General features: G+C 29.3%; 1 protein-coding gene across 1 annotated transcript in view; it reads left to right on the plus strand.

The window, feature by feature from the left end:
- Positions 1-16,646, plus strand: part of cdm (importin-13-like protein cdm) — a 73,933-nt gene that overhangs the window by 13,151 nt on the left and 44,136 nt on the right. The window contains exons 2-5 of the mRNA XM_075379490.1: positions 1,054-1,221; positions 7,645-7,797; positions 7,981-8,053; positions 15,510-15,780. Coding sequence (XP_075235605.1) covers positions 1,054-1,221; positions 7,645-7,797; positions 7,981-8,053; positions 15,510-15,780 — 665 coding nt within the window. The remainder of the gene's footprint in view (positions 1-1,053; positions 1,222-7,644; positions 7,798-7,980; positions 8,054-15,509; positions 15,781-16,646) is intronic.

Here is a 16,646-nt window from a genome sequence, read left to right on the forward strand (position 1 = left end):
CATCATAAATCCATTCAAGAAAATGAATGCTCATGTCTCCCAAAAACTGCGACCACTGACGAATTCATCACAGATATCCGGAATGATTAGATTATCACTGACTTAAAATATGTGACATTGCTGACTTTGCAAACATCCTGATAGACTGTAAGCACAACATTTTATACAAAGTTTTGTGTAACATAACGTTTTCTATTCAATGTGTGCCATATTTGTTAATTCAACCTAAAATGAATTTGACTGAACATTCTCTAATGCTTATTTAAACAGGATTCTGTTGCATTTATTCACTATTTTATAATAGTAGGTGAAAAATGGATTTACCATTACAATCTAGAGACGAAACAGTAGTCCAGACATAGGTGGAAGTAGGTGAATGTTAAAATGTTTTGCCAAAGAAAGAAAAATTGGTTCAACCTACAGGAAAAGTCATAGCTATGATTTTTTGGGATTCTTGTGGTATGGTGTTCATATAGGCTACCTAGAAAGGCAGAGCTATCGCAGGGGAGTGTTATGCTTTACCAATGGATCCATTGAAGGGTGCTATTCAGGAAATGTTCACAACTGGCCAAAAAAAAAGAAGTGCTCTTCCATGATAATATGTCTGAACACACGTCTCAGTTGCTGGATTTAGCTCCTACCAATTTATTCTGCTTCCCAAATATGAAGAAATGGCTCACTGGATGAAGATTCACCTCAAATGACGAGGTCAAAGCTGAGACAACCACTTATTTTCCCAAGTTGGGCAAATCGCATTATTCTGCGGGATTAAAAGGTTGGAAAGCTTTTGGTTTAAAAGTGTCAAGTGACTGTGTTGAAAGATATAAAGATAATTCTGAAAAAAATCTTTGTCAGGTTGAAAACTTTCCATTCTACCCGTGTATTACTGTGTAATGTTTATTTAATTTATTATTTTGATATTAAACAAACGCAACATAGATTAAATACATCATCCATCAATTACATTCTTAAGGGAGTTTTGTTATATTTTTAGACAGTAGTGATTTCAATATTATTACTAATTTATAAAAATCTGTTTTTCTTTTTTTTCAGTCAGCTGAGGTACAGTTTTTTGCAGCCACAACACTTCATATGAAAATAATGAAATCATGGAATGAAGTACCCTGTAAAGAATATGAAGCACTACGTAAACATCTTCTAGAAGCGATTTTCAATTATTCTGTTGGTCCAAAAATTGTTTTAAATCGTCTTTGTATTGCTGTGAGTATATTTTGTTTTGTAATTTTTCAGTACTTTGACAAAGCACTTTTGATAAGCTTTTACAAGTTTTTAGTATGAAATCTAATGAATTTAATTAAAATTTAATTAATATAGCTAGGTTTTGATCCTTCAACCTTCCACAGGAAAAGCAAGTCACTTCTCTACCACACGTTAATATTGTTTTCCATTACTAATAATATAACCTATATTTTTCTTTACGGACTATTTTTCACTATATGTGTTTATTATTTTTATTTTATTTAATAAATTGTCAATATCTCCCAAAAAGATTGCTGTATATCTCTTGATTTCTTTTTTGACTTTGTTGGAAGATCTTATGATCTGTTCTGCCTGACAGAAGTGAGACTTAACTTGGCCTACTATACTTCTCTATTGGTGCTTATAAAAACAATCTTCAGATTTGATGTTCATCATCCAATCATAGAATATAAAAGACATAAATGTTAGTATAAAGTTGGAATGCGTTCAATCATTCGTGACTGAATTATCACATAACATGTTTAAGAGGGGTTCCAAGACAGTTGACTCAAACCCATAAAGACACCCGGATTCACATTTGTTCTGAGCTCAAAGAGCGGTTTAAAGCAGAAGGTAAATGATTTGTATAATAACCTTTGGTGAAACATGGATACACCAGTTTGAGCCTGAATCCAGACTGCAAAGTCTTGAGTGGAAACATACAGATTCACCCACAAAAAAAATTCTGAACACGGGTCAGTCAGTAAAGTGATATTGTTGGTCTTCTGGGTCTCACAAGGTGCAATTTTTAGTGACTGTTTAGAAGAACAGTACTGTGAACAGTGAGTAGTATTCTAACATGCTCCATCAGAAAATGAGACTTATGGTAAGACAAAAATGTCAGGGCGTTCTCTCAAAACGTGTGATTCTCTTGCAAGACAATGCGCACCCCACATTGCTCAGAGAACAGGAGAAATACTAGAGAAGTCTGGTTGGGAGGTGTTGTCACATCCTTCTTACAGCTTAGACATCACCCTGTTTGATTTTCATTTGTTTGGTCTGCTCAAAGACTTTTTACATGACAAGAAGTTAGACAACAATGAAGCAGTCAAAAACGCTGTATACGAATTGTTCAAACAGCAAGATGAAGACTTCTACACTGAAGGAATCAGAAAGCTCACAGAATGGTGGTACAAGTGTCTAAATATTGCTGGAGACTATGTTGAAAAGTAGTGTGTTTCATTATCATTGAATATATTGTTATTTCTCTACATCAGTTTGTCTCATTAATTATTGAATGTCCTCGTATTTCTTCAGAACTCTTAGCTGAAGATTACTATTTACATGATTGAAGATTGAGAAGTGAATCTTTTCATAAATATGCCATAAAAATCGGTACAACTATTATTGAGTAACAAAAGCGTAAACAAACAACTTACTTTCCAAGAATGTAAATGTCCTTCTTCCATATAAAATGTTTTGTTAATTTTTGTTCATCTCAGATAATATCTTTTGATACAACTTGTTTAAGATAGTGTACCTTGCTTACTGGTAGTTTTTCTGTTTTTCACTGTTGAGTAACTAATTAACATTGATTTTATGCCTTCTTCCCCACACCCAGTTTCATTCAAAAGCATTAAAAAAATGCTACATATTAGGAAACACTCTAAAATGCTATATTTAAGTTTTGAAAATCCTTGTGAAATTATATTGAGTTCGGTAGATTTTTTTTTCAAAAAATTGATAGAACTGTGTAATGGTAAAGTCTGAGCTTGTGTGCTTTTCATATGTTTTTCATGAAAAATTTTTATAGTAAAATATTTGTAGTTTGTATTCTTGATATTAAATATATTTTTTTTTAAGCAAATTGGGCTAATTACTTACAATTAGACTCATCTCTGATTTTGATTAAATTTGGAATTTACCCTTATTTTGAACCTAAATTATTTGTTACAATTGAAATTGGTCATAAGTAATGCCTTTCACCTGTAAAATGCACAGTACAAGCAATGCCTTGTAACATGCACAGTACAGTCACCTAAGATATTTTAATTCAACATTGCACAAGTTTAGAATGCATTATTTTTGAACTAAATAATTTGGTTAAGTTTGTTAACTAAAGGAGTTAAGAATGAGATTAGATTCACTTAAGACTAAATTTAGTTAGGTTTAGCTTAAGTGCAACTTACGTTAAGTTATTTTAAGTTAAAGTGCAATATAACCCACCAGGTTGGTCTAGTGGTGAACGCGTTTTCACAAATCAGTTGATTTCGAAGTCGAGAGTTCCAACATTCAAATCCTAGTAAAGGCAGTTACTTTTATACAGATTTGAATCCTAGATCATGGATACCGGTGTTCTTTGGTGGTTGGATTTCAATTAACCACACATCTCAGAAATGGTTAACCTGAGATTACACTTATGGTTTACAAGACTACACTTCACTTACACTCATACATATCATCCTCATTCATCCTCTGAAGTAGAACCTGTCAGTGATTCCCGGAGGCTAAACAGGAAAAAAGTTACATGTGATATAGATTATCTACCAAGTAAATAAAGTTTAAGTAAAATTTAATTGAGTAGTTAGTTTTAAATTAAAGTTATGATTATGTTATATTAGGTAACTAACAAGTCTGTGTTCTGAACTTTGTATGATATCACTAACCTTTTGCTCACTAACCTTGTCTAATTAACCTTAAATTGATTGATTGTTAGACTGAGTCCATAATTATATACAATAACCAATTATTTAGTTCAAATTTTTTGTTTGGTGACAATACTGTAACTTATTGTAACAATTAATTTAGGTTCTAAATAAAGTATATTCCAAATGTCATCAAATTCAGAGGCAAGTCCCTAATTGTAAATAATTACCCAAGTTGGTTAACTTCTCTAATTTATTTTTTTGAGTTTTACAAAAATTATAAAATGAACAAATGAATATTGAAATTGCACAAACAAAATTTTGTTCCGTTTATGTATTTTATTATTACTTTTTTGTTATGTAGTTATACTATACTTATATACTTAGTAAATTACATTAGGAAAAATTTTCAATCAGTTTAAATTTTGCATATCAAAGTTTTTGTAGATCTTTAGATATTTCATGGTCTCACCTAACAAAAAACACAATTTCGACATTGAACAATTTTGAAAGTATGTTATGTACAAGAAGGCCAGTCAAATTTAAACCATACTTTTGTTTTTAACATTTATTAGTCCAGAATAATAATAAAAAAATATAATTAGTGCTTTTCTATGTAGTCTCACTTAAATTCTACTTATTTTTCCCAGTGTATTGGTAGGTAGTGAATCCCTTCTCTATAAAAAAATTAGAGGATATCTCATAATGCAATTCTACATGAACTCTACTGCATTGACATTCTTGAATTGATCTCCTCGCAGTACTTCCTTCAGTGGCCCAAATGAAAAAAAAAAAATTATAGGAGGATAAATTTGGATTATGCAGGGGATGTTCCAAGGTTTCCCAATAAAGTTCATCCAATTTATTCTGAAGCAGAATATTACATTTACATATTACATTATGAAGCAGAATCGCATTTCTGATCAGTTGTTTACACTTTTATTTTCCTTTCACTTTGTCCAAGAGCTGTCAGTAATATGCAACATTCACAGTGTGATGCGCATGGAGAAAATTGATGAGTAATATGCCTTTCCAGTCCAAAAAGACACTTTGTAGGATTTTTCCAGATGATGGATGTGTTTTTCACCTTTATAAGGGCTCTCCACACCCTTCACTCCTCCATACTTGCTTCTTTCGACCCAGGAATGTAATGGTGAATGGTGTCCTCAATGTAATATTCTTATCATATGTAAATATTCAATTTGATAAATTGCTTCCCTCTTATTGAAATTGATTCAGGAGTTTTTGAAATATGTCATACTAGCCTGTTTCTGATTTAGCTGTAGGATGTTGAAATTTTGAATTTAGGACTGTTGTAATATTTAGATGTGCATCTCCCCTTTTCATTGCAATTAACTGAACCAAAAAGCCCAAAATCCAAAAAAATTGGATTTTTGACTTTTTCTTAATTGCAGTAATAAGTCCTCATTGAGAGCTTTTCAACAATATATCATAAGTGATACGTATTTTATTGGTTCCAGAGTTATAGCCATGTGAAATTTTAATTAATGAAATATTTGGATCTTAAAAGGAGAAGGCACATCGGTTCAAATCAGACTTCATCTTCTTTTTTTAATCTAAATATATTGATTTATTAATAATTATTAACCTCTGATTGTAAAAAAAATTATGATAAATAATAATTTAATAGGCATACAAGGAAGTCATGTGATATCCACATCAGATTTTTATTTTTATCATTTCTGGACTGTAGTCACACCCTTGTTCCAGTTAGGTGATTCTTTTAAATTACTATATTTTATATATTTTGGCATTTTCATTCAGGGGGGGGGGGGGGTTGGGACTTAAAAATAAGTCTAATTTTTACTTATTTTCATCAGTTATTGCTTTGTTTGATGTCTTCAAACTGGATGAACTGATGTTTAAGAAATTTTCTATAATAACATCCTAGTGTGGGTCATTGATGCCATTTAATTTTGGTGATAATTGCTCCGGGGGGTTGGAGATATAACCACCAAGGGTTCTATTCAAAATTTTACTCAAATACAACAATTTTTTTTACATAATTCCTTACTTACATATTGATTCTTTAGTTACGTACTTTAATATTTATTAAATTTTCCTCCTAAGCTGTAGTTTTTCAAGGGCAAAGTCCTCAGTAACCATAATTGTATAACTTTCCCAGCTTCACTAGTAAAGTTATGCAACTCTGTTTGTTTTTATTTTCAAATTTAATTAGTAGAATATAACATCACTATATTTTTTAATGGCTTGATTATTTGTTTAAAAAAACTTTATTGATTTTGTTAAGGATTTATTATCATAAGTGAGGTTGTTATTGTTAAAAGATTTACCACCTTAGTATATTATTTTGTAAAATCTTCTACTTGCAAAAAATAAAAATAAAAAAGAAACATAAGTAGCAAAAAAAGGTTAGATGGCTTTTTTCCTGTTGTTATGTAAGCATTATATATAAATCGTAATTTTTGTAATTATGGTGTATGTGTACTGATAATTATTTAAATACAGAGCTAGTGTAGGCTGATTTGAATCATTCATTTAATAATGCTTATATAGAGATTTGAGGATGGTTTTTAGTAAAAATTTATTGAGAAACACTATTATTGGGTGAGCAGGACTACTTAAATAGAAAGCATTATATTTCATATGATAATATTTTTATTCAGATTAAATCATGTTCTGTAAGAGATTACCATACAAGTTCCTGTGTTTAAAATTAAAGTAAATACTAAATTTTTTTTTTGCCGTTCCAGCTATCAAAATCAGATAAACTATTCTTATAATTAAATTGAACATTTTATTACACCACAATTTATTTTCTTAGGTGGACGGTTGATTTAATATTTTATGGGACTGCTGTTACAAACTATATTTATAATTAAAGTTAGATTAATAATTGCTGGATGTGTTTTGTCTTTATGTTATCCTTTCATTCTATTTACAATGAAAACAAAAAGTTTTCTTTATTGGCTTTGTTAAATTTAATCTGTATTTAGTATCTTGATGGACTAATTTAAAGTTTATTTTAACTGGATATAGCAATTTACATGATTGAAATATTTGTAATATCTGTTGTTTCTGTGCTTGAAATATTTACCTACAGGTTGGCCTCTTTTGATTAGAAATAAATTTTGGTTTTTACTTGCTCACGTTGCACTTAATAAAAACTTTTTTTTACAGAAAATTAATTAAGCTTACTGTTCCTTCTGATAAAAAAAGTTTAATCTTTAAATTAAATTTTTGTTTAATTTTAATAGTTCGTCAACCATTAATAGTAAAAAATTTGAAGCAATAAAAATTTTCTGAAATTCATTGATAAATTTTAACTTATTGAGTCAGTGAATAGTTTTTAGTGATTCTTACAGTTTAGATGAAATTTTTGGTTGTTTTAAACTAAATCACTTACTACATTTCAGTCACCACAAGCAGCTGTCGTGGATGTGTGACATATGGATTTCAAGAAGTTAGATGGTTAACGTAATATAAAATACATATACATTTTATTCTTATAATTGTGTGTGAAAGAGATTCAGCGGTGAATTGTTAGTCGGAATATAGTAGTCATACAGGTTAGACTTATTATAAATATAGGCAGATATAGTGTGATAAAGATCAAAATGGTTATGTGAGATTTATGTGTGAAAAAAAATGTGTGGTAAACAGTAGTTCATTATTTGATATTGTGAAAACCAGGATTAAGTTAAACAAGAAAAAATATTATCTTTTTATTTTTCACTTGATTGCATAAATTTAACTCCTTTTAATACTAAATATATGTATATATATATACAGACTTTGTTTTACTTGTGTTTTACAGTTGTCAGCTTATATTCTACAGACAATGCCAGGTTATTGGCCAAATGCAATATCTGAATTGTTAGTGATGTTTCAGTCATCTGATTTTCAAGGACTTGCCCCTGATAGAAGAGTTTGGATTTTGTTAGAAGTTTTGACTGTGATACCAGAAGAGGTATGTTTGAGCATTTTATTTAAGCCTACAACATCACAATATAATAAAAATAAATAATTTTAAACGTTTTGTGTTTAGTTTTTATATTTATGCATTATTACTAGGTTAGTTTAATGTATTTATATTGTTGAAAACATCAAAAACTTATATTTCTTATTAATTTATTTTTCCTTTTATTTATAGTTTGAAAGTATGAACATGATTCAAAGACATAAAGCAACTGTTAGACATGAGTTGGAAAAGACTACACCACAAGGTAATCTGTCTGTATAGTTTGTTATTTTTATATCCTCAAGATGAAAATCATTTTATATGAAACTAATAAAAACAGAAGCCCTTAAATCAGTTTCCATATGATTTTAGCCAGTACAGTATATATTTGGCTAAGATTTTTAGTTTCTATATTGTCATTCTAACATAAAAGTTGTTAATGAGTAGTTATCAAGCGATTATTAATTAGGAGTTAAGAGGTTAAAACAAAGCTTGAAGCTTTGGAATTTATTCTTAGAAATGAAAATAATAAGAAAGGATTGATTGTGTATTTTTTAATCTTCATAAAGGTTTTAAATTATGTGATTATTGATTTTTTTTTCTTAATTAACGAAAATAAATATTCACCATGTATTGGTTCACAACATGTGAACATCTTGAAAATGGTTAACAGATATATTTAAATGGAATAGTTTTCTTTTTTTAAAAGCACTATAATTCTTTTCATTAGTTTTCAACTAATGCTAATTAAATAAGCTTTAATTTTTTTCATTCCTATTTAAAAGCATATTTAAATATTTACTTATCTACAAATAAAGAGCCATCCTACATTGTTATTGAAATAAATTCTTATCAAGATTATGCTCAGAAACCACTTACAAAAATCTTACTTAAAATCTAAACCTAGGTGGCCATTTTGTTTATAATCATCATCAGTAGATTTTTAGAAAATGTACTTTCATGTACAAGAAGATAAATTATATAAATAAACATGAAACATAATGGACATATAATAGTGAAACATATTAACAAATAAACAGTACTTAGAAAACATAGTGTCTTTAGCATTGTTTTTAGAATAAGATTAAAAATTAAAAAAAAAGATATATAGATGTAATTTTTATTTTTGTTTTTGATGTTTCACATCATATTGAAAATTTTGTTTTGAAGTAATTAAATAAAATCAACAAAAAGCAAATTTTCTGTTTGAAAAATAAATTTGCTTTTGAAACTATAAGGAAATGCGAGGTCTGTTCAGAAAATAACCAAACATTTTAATTACACGCCAACAGAGATATTTAGTGATGTGCAGTTGGCAGCATTGTTTTCCATATAACCTCCTCTGTAACCAAATGCTCTTGGATTGTGGATATTTTGTTTAATGTTCATTTTATTGTTATTTGTGTGCAATGTGTTTGTGTTAGTAGCAATTTTTATAATATGTGGTTTTCAGGAACAATACAACGTAAAGTTTTGCGTGAAACTCAGGAAAAGTTTTTTCACAGAAACGTTGAAATGTTTGTGTGAAATAAACTTACAGAAACAAGCTTACTCTCTCTTTTGAAACAAGCTTACAGAGATGATACTCTGGGATGTACGCAATGTTACGTATGGTTTTCACGATTTAACAAGTGGTCATCAGTCAACTGAAGATGACCCTTGACCAGAAAGCCCTTCGACTTCAACTGATGACACCCACATTTAGCAAACCAACAATCTGGTGCATGCAAATTGCTGATTGACTGTCAGAGAACGTGCAGAAGAAGTTAGCATCTCAAGTGGATCATACCATGACATTTTGACTGAAAAATTAAACACACATAGAGATGCAGGAAAGTTTGTTCCTCGTTTAAGGACCAAACAGCAGAAAGAACATTGAATGGACATTTGTCAGCAACTTCTTGAACAAGCCAATAATGATGAAACATTCATGCAAAGGATCATAACAAGAGACGAAAGCTGGGTTTATGGCTACAACATTGAGACAATCATCAAGAAATCTCACGTTACAAAAAATCGCTACCTAACACTTAACAGACGTTGTACTCAAATAACAATAATAAGAAAACTAAATGAGATATCAACAATCCAACATCATTTTGATATAGAGGAGATTAGTTGTGTGAAACAGTGCTGCCAACCTAATATTTAGTGCACATCACTAAATATTTCCATTGGTGCGTAATTAAAAATGTTCAGTTACTTTCTGAACAGACCTTGTAGGTGCGACCATTTTCGGATTTAAAATTAATTTGTTTAAAATTAAACTCCCTTTTATGTATTACATATACTGTACATGTTTACTAATAGCTGAATTTGTAGTTTAGCATTTTCACACTTTCACGGTGTGCACTGCAAAAGTGATTTTTCTTTTTAGTCTTTGTAACATAGATTGCAGGATTTGTAATATGGTGCTTTACAGAACAAACTGAGTATTGCTTGATCTTTGAAGGCTTATTACAGAGAAATGAATTTTATCGACGTCGTTGATTTCATTGGTTCCAGAAAATCATTAATAAGCATAGAGAAAGGAGTTGACAAAAAAAAATAAAGAAATAACAACAAACTGTCTTATTTCAAAACAACAGAAAAGAAGAATTTGAGAAAGCAATGACTAAAATTGTGTATTGCCCTCTTTCTACATACCCTCTTTTTATTATAAAAATTTTGCAAAAAATACATACTTACATTTTTTTTATAAGCACTGTTTATTTGTCAGTTAATATATTTTTATGTTTATTCACTTAATATACGCACATACATACAAACATATATATATATATATATATATATAAAATAAATAATATAATAATAATATATAATTTATATATATATTATATATATATATATTTATTGTCTTGTATCTTTTGTAGATGGCTGTTTACACTTGAAATGGTCAGCCAGCTTTAAATTTTAAATAAAATTTATGTAAAAGGACTTGAACATTGCCGGTTTCCAAGTTAACTTACAAATTTTTCAAATAATTCCTTCAAAAATATTTTTTTATTTTGTGGCAATTTTTATTTATTACCATTCAAGTTGTGATCAAGAAGCATCCAATCCTGGCTCATAGACAAAAATAGTTAACCTATTTAGTTCAATTAGCTGGTCCCTTTCAAAGTAGGCCCCTTCTGATATAATACACTTATCCCAGTGATGTTTCCATTGTTAGAAGCATTTTTCAAAATAATTTTTCATAAACACCAGTTCTCTTGTTGAATTCCTTTTGATCTTTTCTCTCTCTTCAAATCTCTTTTCTTTAAGCAGAATTTTAAGATTACAAAAGAGCCAAAAATTGCAGGGAGGAATATCCAGTGAATAAGGAGCTTGCTGATCATATGTTTTGGCAAGAATATCTGGAAAGTTTTTGATGCGTGGACTGTAAGGGATGGTGATGAATTTTCCCATCACCTTTTTCCTAAAGCAGTGGTCTTTTATGTCGAACAGCATCTCTTTGCTGATGAACAACAGTTATTTAGTTATTCTTTATTGACAGTTTGCCCTTGTAGTTACTCTTTATTGACAGTAGCAAACACTTGATGAACCATGTCTTCATTAAGAGTCATCATGACCTTCACATTGCATTGTGATTGGTTGACTTTCTTTTACCACAGACAACATGAGGTTTCCAATAGGATGACTGTGCCTTTGTCTCGAGGTCGTAGCCATCTCCAGTTATTATATTTTTCATAAAATCAGCACCACTATTAGCACATTCAAGCTTGCCTTGCACAACTTACAGTCAGTTTTTCTTTTGTTCATGAATGAGAGATTTTGAGAAATCTTGCTGTTAAAAGATCTTCTGTTAAAATCAGTTGCATTGAACCAAATGAAATTCCTACCTCGTCTTATTATGATGTCTAATTATTATTCGATGATCATTTATTACCATCTGTTAAACTTGCTCAATTTTTGAGGATTTTTGTTATTGGAAGGTCTGCCAGAGAGTTTGTTTATTTCAACAAATGTTCAGCCATTTTGGAAACAGCAATACTATTTAATCTGTGTATCACCCAAAGCTTGATCAACTAAATCTGTTTGAATCTTCCTTAATTTCTTTCTCTACTTGTGCGTCACCAAAATTTAATGCAGATTCTTTACTCAACCACGTTATGTCATTTTGAATGCCAACAAAAAACATGACAAGCTCTTCTCACACATTTTATTTTCATGGCTGTTAAGCAGTGACTGGTTGCAGTGACAGCAAAGTAGTGAATCATATGGTACCAATATGAGTCCAGGTCACATTCCATGATGATCCCATGCTATAGCTGATAAAAAAAAAGGTTTGATACTTTTTGATCACACCTTTTATTTATACTACTATTATTATTTTTATTTTGTATAATAATAATTTTTGTATGTTATTATGAAACATGAGAATAACTATTGCTCTTTTTTACTTATTAATTTTATTGTTACAACGTTTCTGTTTTACTCCTGTTATTTTTCATATACAACAAATGAGGGAAAAAATTGCAAATTCAAAACTATATGTGATTTGTAAAAAATGATACTACTATTAAACTTAAATTCTGTATTTTATGTAAAAAATTAAGTAATGGATTTTACAGTTTCTTAATTGCATCATCAGGTTAAAATATTATAATAAAAATCTTCTTTTGTGTCTGCATCAGTTCATTTAAATTTTAAAATCATTAATTTGAGTCACTGACAGAATGATGAAGCATAGTAAAATTTTAAAATTGTCTTCTAAAATAATGAACTTCTCTTTTTCTAAAGGACCTTTCATTGGTAATTGACAGTACTTTCTTCAATGAAGTTACTTTAGCACCAGTCTTATAACGGTTAGGAGACTCTTTGTATATGTAATTGTATAATATGAGATGTGATCAAAATAGTGAGAATTTTAATTCTTATCAAAAGTAATTTACTTTTTCTTCTATATTGTTATTGCCCCCCTTCAAATTAGTTCTCAGGAGATGCAACATACTTCATGTCAGCACTTCTTCCAATCCTCAAAACATTTGTAGAAAGCAATTTTTGGTATAGAACTTAAGACTGTTTAATTTTAATAATAAAGATAGCGATTTTTCTTTATATCATCTATTATCGAAAATCGTTGTCCTTTTAATGTTTTCTTATGAGCAGGAACAATTAAAAGTCGCTGAGTGCCATGTCTGGAGAAAATGGAGGCTGAGACATCGGCATGTTGTTATTTTTGGGTAAATAATCACGAACTAATAGTAAAGTGTGAGCTGGAACATTATTTTTGTGCAAAATCCAAGAATTGTTAACCTACATTTATGGTCACTTTCTTCAGATTGCCTCACATAAACGTGTAAAACTACTAAGTAATACTGTTTGTTGGCCAATACAACCTTGTGGTAAGAATTCATAATTTTCATTGCCATTGCAATAAATAAATTTAAAAACAAAAAAAAATACAGTAAGAAGAAACTTAACATTTGATCGAACTTGGCATGATTTTTGGTCTTGATTCTTCAGAAAGCTTCTATTGTCTTTGTTTTAGTATCATAATCATACACCCATGCCTTGTCATCTCTTATGACATATTTGAGTAATTCTGAATTAACAACACTACCAGCAAATAACTGTTCTACGATGTTGCTTTTGTTAAAAATTCAATAAATTTTGCTGCTACTCACTTCATACCTAAAATGTCAGTCAAAATTGTTTTACTTATCAAAATTGTGCTCACCTCTTCAACAACTTCTCAAATACTGATTCGTCGATTATTGATCACATTGTTCTTTATTTTGTCAATGTTTTAGGTTGTCTAACCCTTTTTACATCTTCATTGCCTTCTTGAAACTGTTTTTATCACTCATTAAACTTTGATAACAGCGTAACATCTTTGCCAAAAGCCTTCCCTCACATTTTCATCACTCACAGGACTTTATTTCATTGTAATGCAAATGCTAATATAAATCCTTTGTTGTGTCATTTTCAAATGAAATAAATCACCATTCATAATTAAAATACATTCTAATTATTCAGCTGCTAAATTTGAATTAATGTAATATGGCTGAAAGTTACTGATTGATATACATTATAGAGACTGTGTTGCCATCACATGGGAAAAAGACAAATCAGTCAAAAATACAAAATGTATGCAATTTTAAAAAAATTCTAATATTTTTTGAAGACATATTCAAAAACACTTCAAATATTCATTCAATCTATTCTATATATTGTCAAATTTTTTGGGTTTGTAAATTTTATATTGTTGAAGTCTTTGAAGTCCTGGATTTATAATTACATGTAAAATTTGTTTAATTTCTTTCTATGAGGAGATTTTAAAAATTTTATTCTGTTGTTATTTGTAGTTTTTGTATGTTTTCCTTTGGGTGTAAACGTATGACCAGTTTGTGGTTTCTGTAATGTGTTTAGTGCTATCATTGCATTTAATTTGAATATTCCTAGGTTGCTGTATTTGTAACTGTATATGTTTATTTTTTGTATAATCTTATATTTTGTTTTGAAAGCAGTACATGACCTTTTCTCAAAATATTGGAAATCTTGCCTATTCATTGACGTGTATTAGTGTTATGTATTTTATGTCACTAGATAGGTATGTTTTCGATTGTGTTCTGTATTTTATTTGGCAATTTTTTACAAGTGTGCTCTTTGCTTATACATGTGCTCTTTGTTTAATTATACTGAATTCTTTATAGCATCTGTTGGCTGACAAAAAAGCTGAAGAAAGAATTTTTTTAAATATTTTTTCTAAATACATCATAGTACTTTAATATTGGTTTTTTATTTGTTTAAAAATAATTTTTAAAATTTAAATGAATGCAGATATAAAAAAAGATACTTCAGTGGTGTTACATACATTGATATTTTATAATTTGTCAATGTGATTTGACAAACAATCGAGTTATTACAGACAATTAACCTGGCAGTATGCTAATAATTTTTTGCCTGTTTATATTTGCTCACTAAATGTAATAAAAACTATTAATAATAAATAATAATAGTAAATTAATAAAAATTATCACCATGAATTATTATACACAAGCTTACTACCGGGTCAATTGTCTGCAATAACTCTGTTGTTTGTCAACAAATTTTTACAAATGAAATATTGTTTCATTCAAAATAAAATGCTTAATAAATTTTGCAAAGTAAAAATTTGATCAAACAAATAATTACAAAGATATTGAAAAATAAAAAAAATAAGATGGCTGCCACTTTGAAATTTTTGAAGGCGACGTTTCAAAATTTTTTATTTTGTAGAACAAGACATTAGTCTTAGATTTACCAAATTTAATTAAAGTAGGTTTACACGTTTCTGAGAAATAATTTTTTTTTATTGAAAATCACAAAATGGCATCCAGAAGGAAAAAAAAGCAAATAAGACTTACATGATACTTACCTGAAGTTCGGCGAACACTTCCCGAAACACTATATGTAAAGAATTTTGTCACTTTGTCTGCTTTTATAGATATTTCTGCTTCAGACAATATTTTTTCTGGATGTAGTTGTTGTAAGTCTTATATCTCATTCAGTGATAAATGAATTTAAAATAAAGCTGCTAAAACAAGTTTATTATTTACTTTTTTTGTTCTAAGAATCAGAGCAGAGATCTTGGAAAAAGTTTTAAATGGAAATAATAAGAGAAAATGCAATAAATAGTAATAATTAATTTATGTAAAAAAGTAGTATTTTCTACTGCTATGGAGCAATTTGCCATGCTGTTTAATATATGTACATATATTTTTATTTGTTAACAGTATTATCATTAGTTCAATCCGTATTGGCTGAAGCTGAGAAGAATTCAGAAACGAATGGCAGTTTGTGTAACAATATTACTACTACTACTACTACGACTACTACTACTACTACTATTACTACTAATGATAATAGTAATGAAATACTATGTCAAGCAGTACGGTGTGCAATTACCTGGCTTCATTTTGGAATTTCACTTATTGATTGTGATCAATTAGCAACACTTCTTGTCAGAGTTGTTATTAAATATAGTATAAACTCATCTAGTACTGAGTAAGTAAATATAATTAAGGTTTCTTTTTAAAGTTTTGTTGTAATAAATTAGAATTAACCTATTTCATTTTCCTGTTAGCATCTGTATACATGTAAAAACAATTTAAATTTTAAAAATCCTCAAATTTTGGTCCCATTTATGGGACTTTTGGAAATACCTTTTTCTAAGTAGTGTAACTTAATAAGCTTCAGGAGATTTGATTTTAAGAGGGTTTGTTTAAAATCTCCTAAATTGAATTTGTACAAATAATTTTTTTTTTTTAAAAATACAGAGTTCTGTTATTTTAAATGATTCTTGATTTTATTGTTCATTGCTTCTTCCAAAAAAAAAACTTGTAGTATTTTGTACAAGTACAGTAATTCTCAGTACCATGATTAAATTTGTATTTAATTCATAATAAATTACATTCTTAATGAGTAATTCATATACCTCTATTCTGAAATGTAGATAAGCATCTGGTGTTTAGGATAGTATAAATGATTATTATAAAAACAGTTTAACTGAATCTATAAATAATAAGAAAAATATTGCCATTGTAACAATTAGTTCAAATGTTTATAAAAAGACTCACCGACGTGTCTAGCCAGAACCTGGACTCTCAGTGCCCAGGTGAACCCCAGAGCCAACTCAGGGGCCATGGGGCCTATCCCAGGGCTGCAGAGCTCGCTTTGCTTGCCATTCCCATGTTGTAGGGGTCAGCACCTTGGACCCCTGCTCTGTTTGTTATCCTCATGATTGTGAGAGTAATACTGTTATATAACAATTAAAGTATTCAAACTTTACAGAAACCTGAAAAAGAAACTAAATAAATTACGGAGGACAGAATAATAGTAGCTATGGTAAGTAAAATACACACACCTTTGAC

Source organism: Lycorma delicatula, chromosome 12 (assembly GCF_047948215.1).
Source record: "Lycorma delicatula isolate Av1 chromosome 12, ASM4794821v1, whole genome shotgun sequence".
Taxonomy (NCBI): domain Eukaryota; kingdom Metazoa; phylum Arthropoda; class Insecta; order Hemiptera; family Fulgoridae; genus Lycorma; species Lycorma delicatula.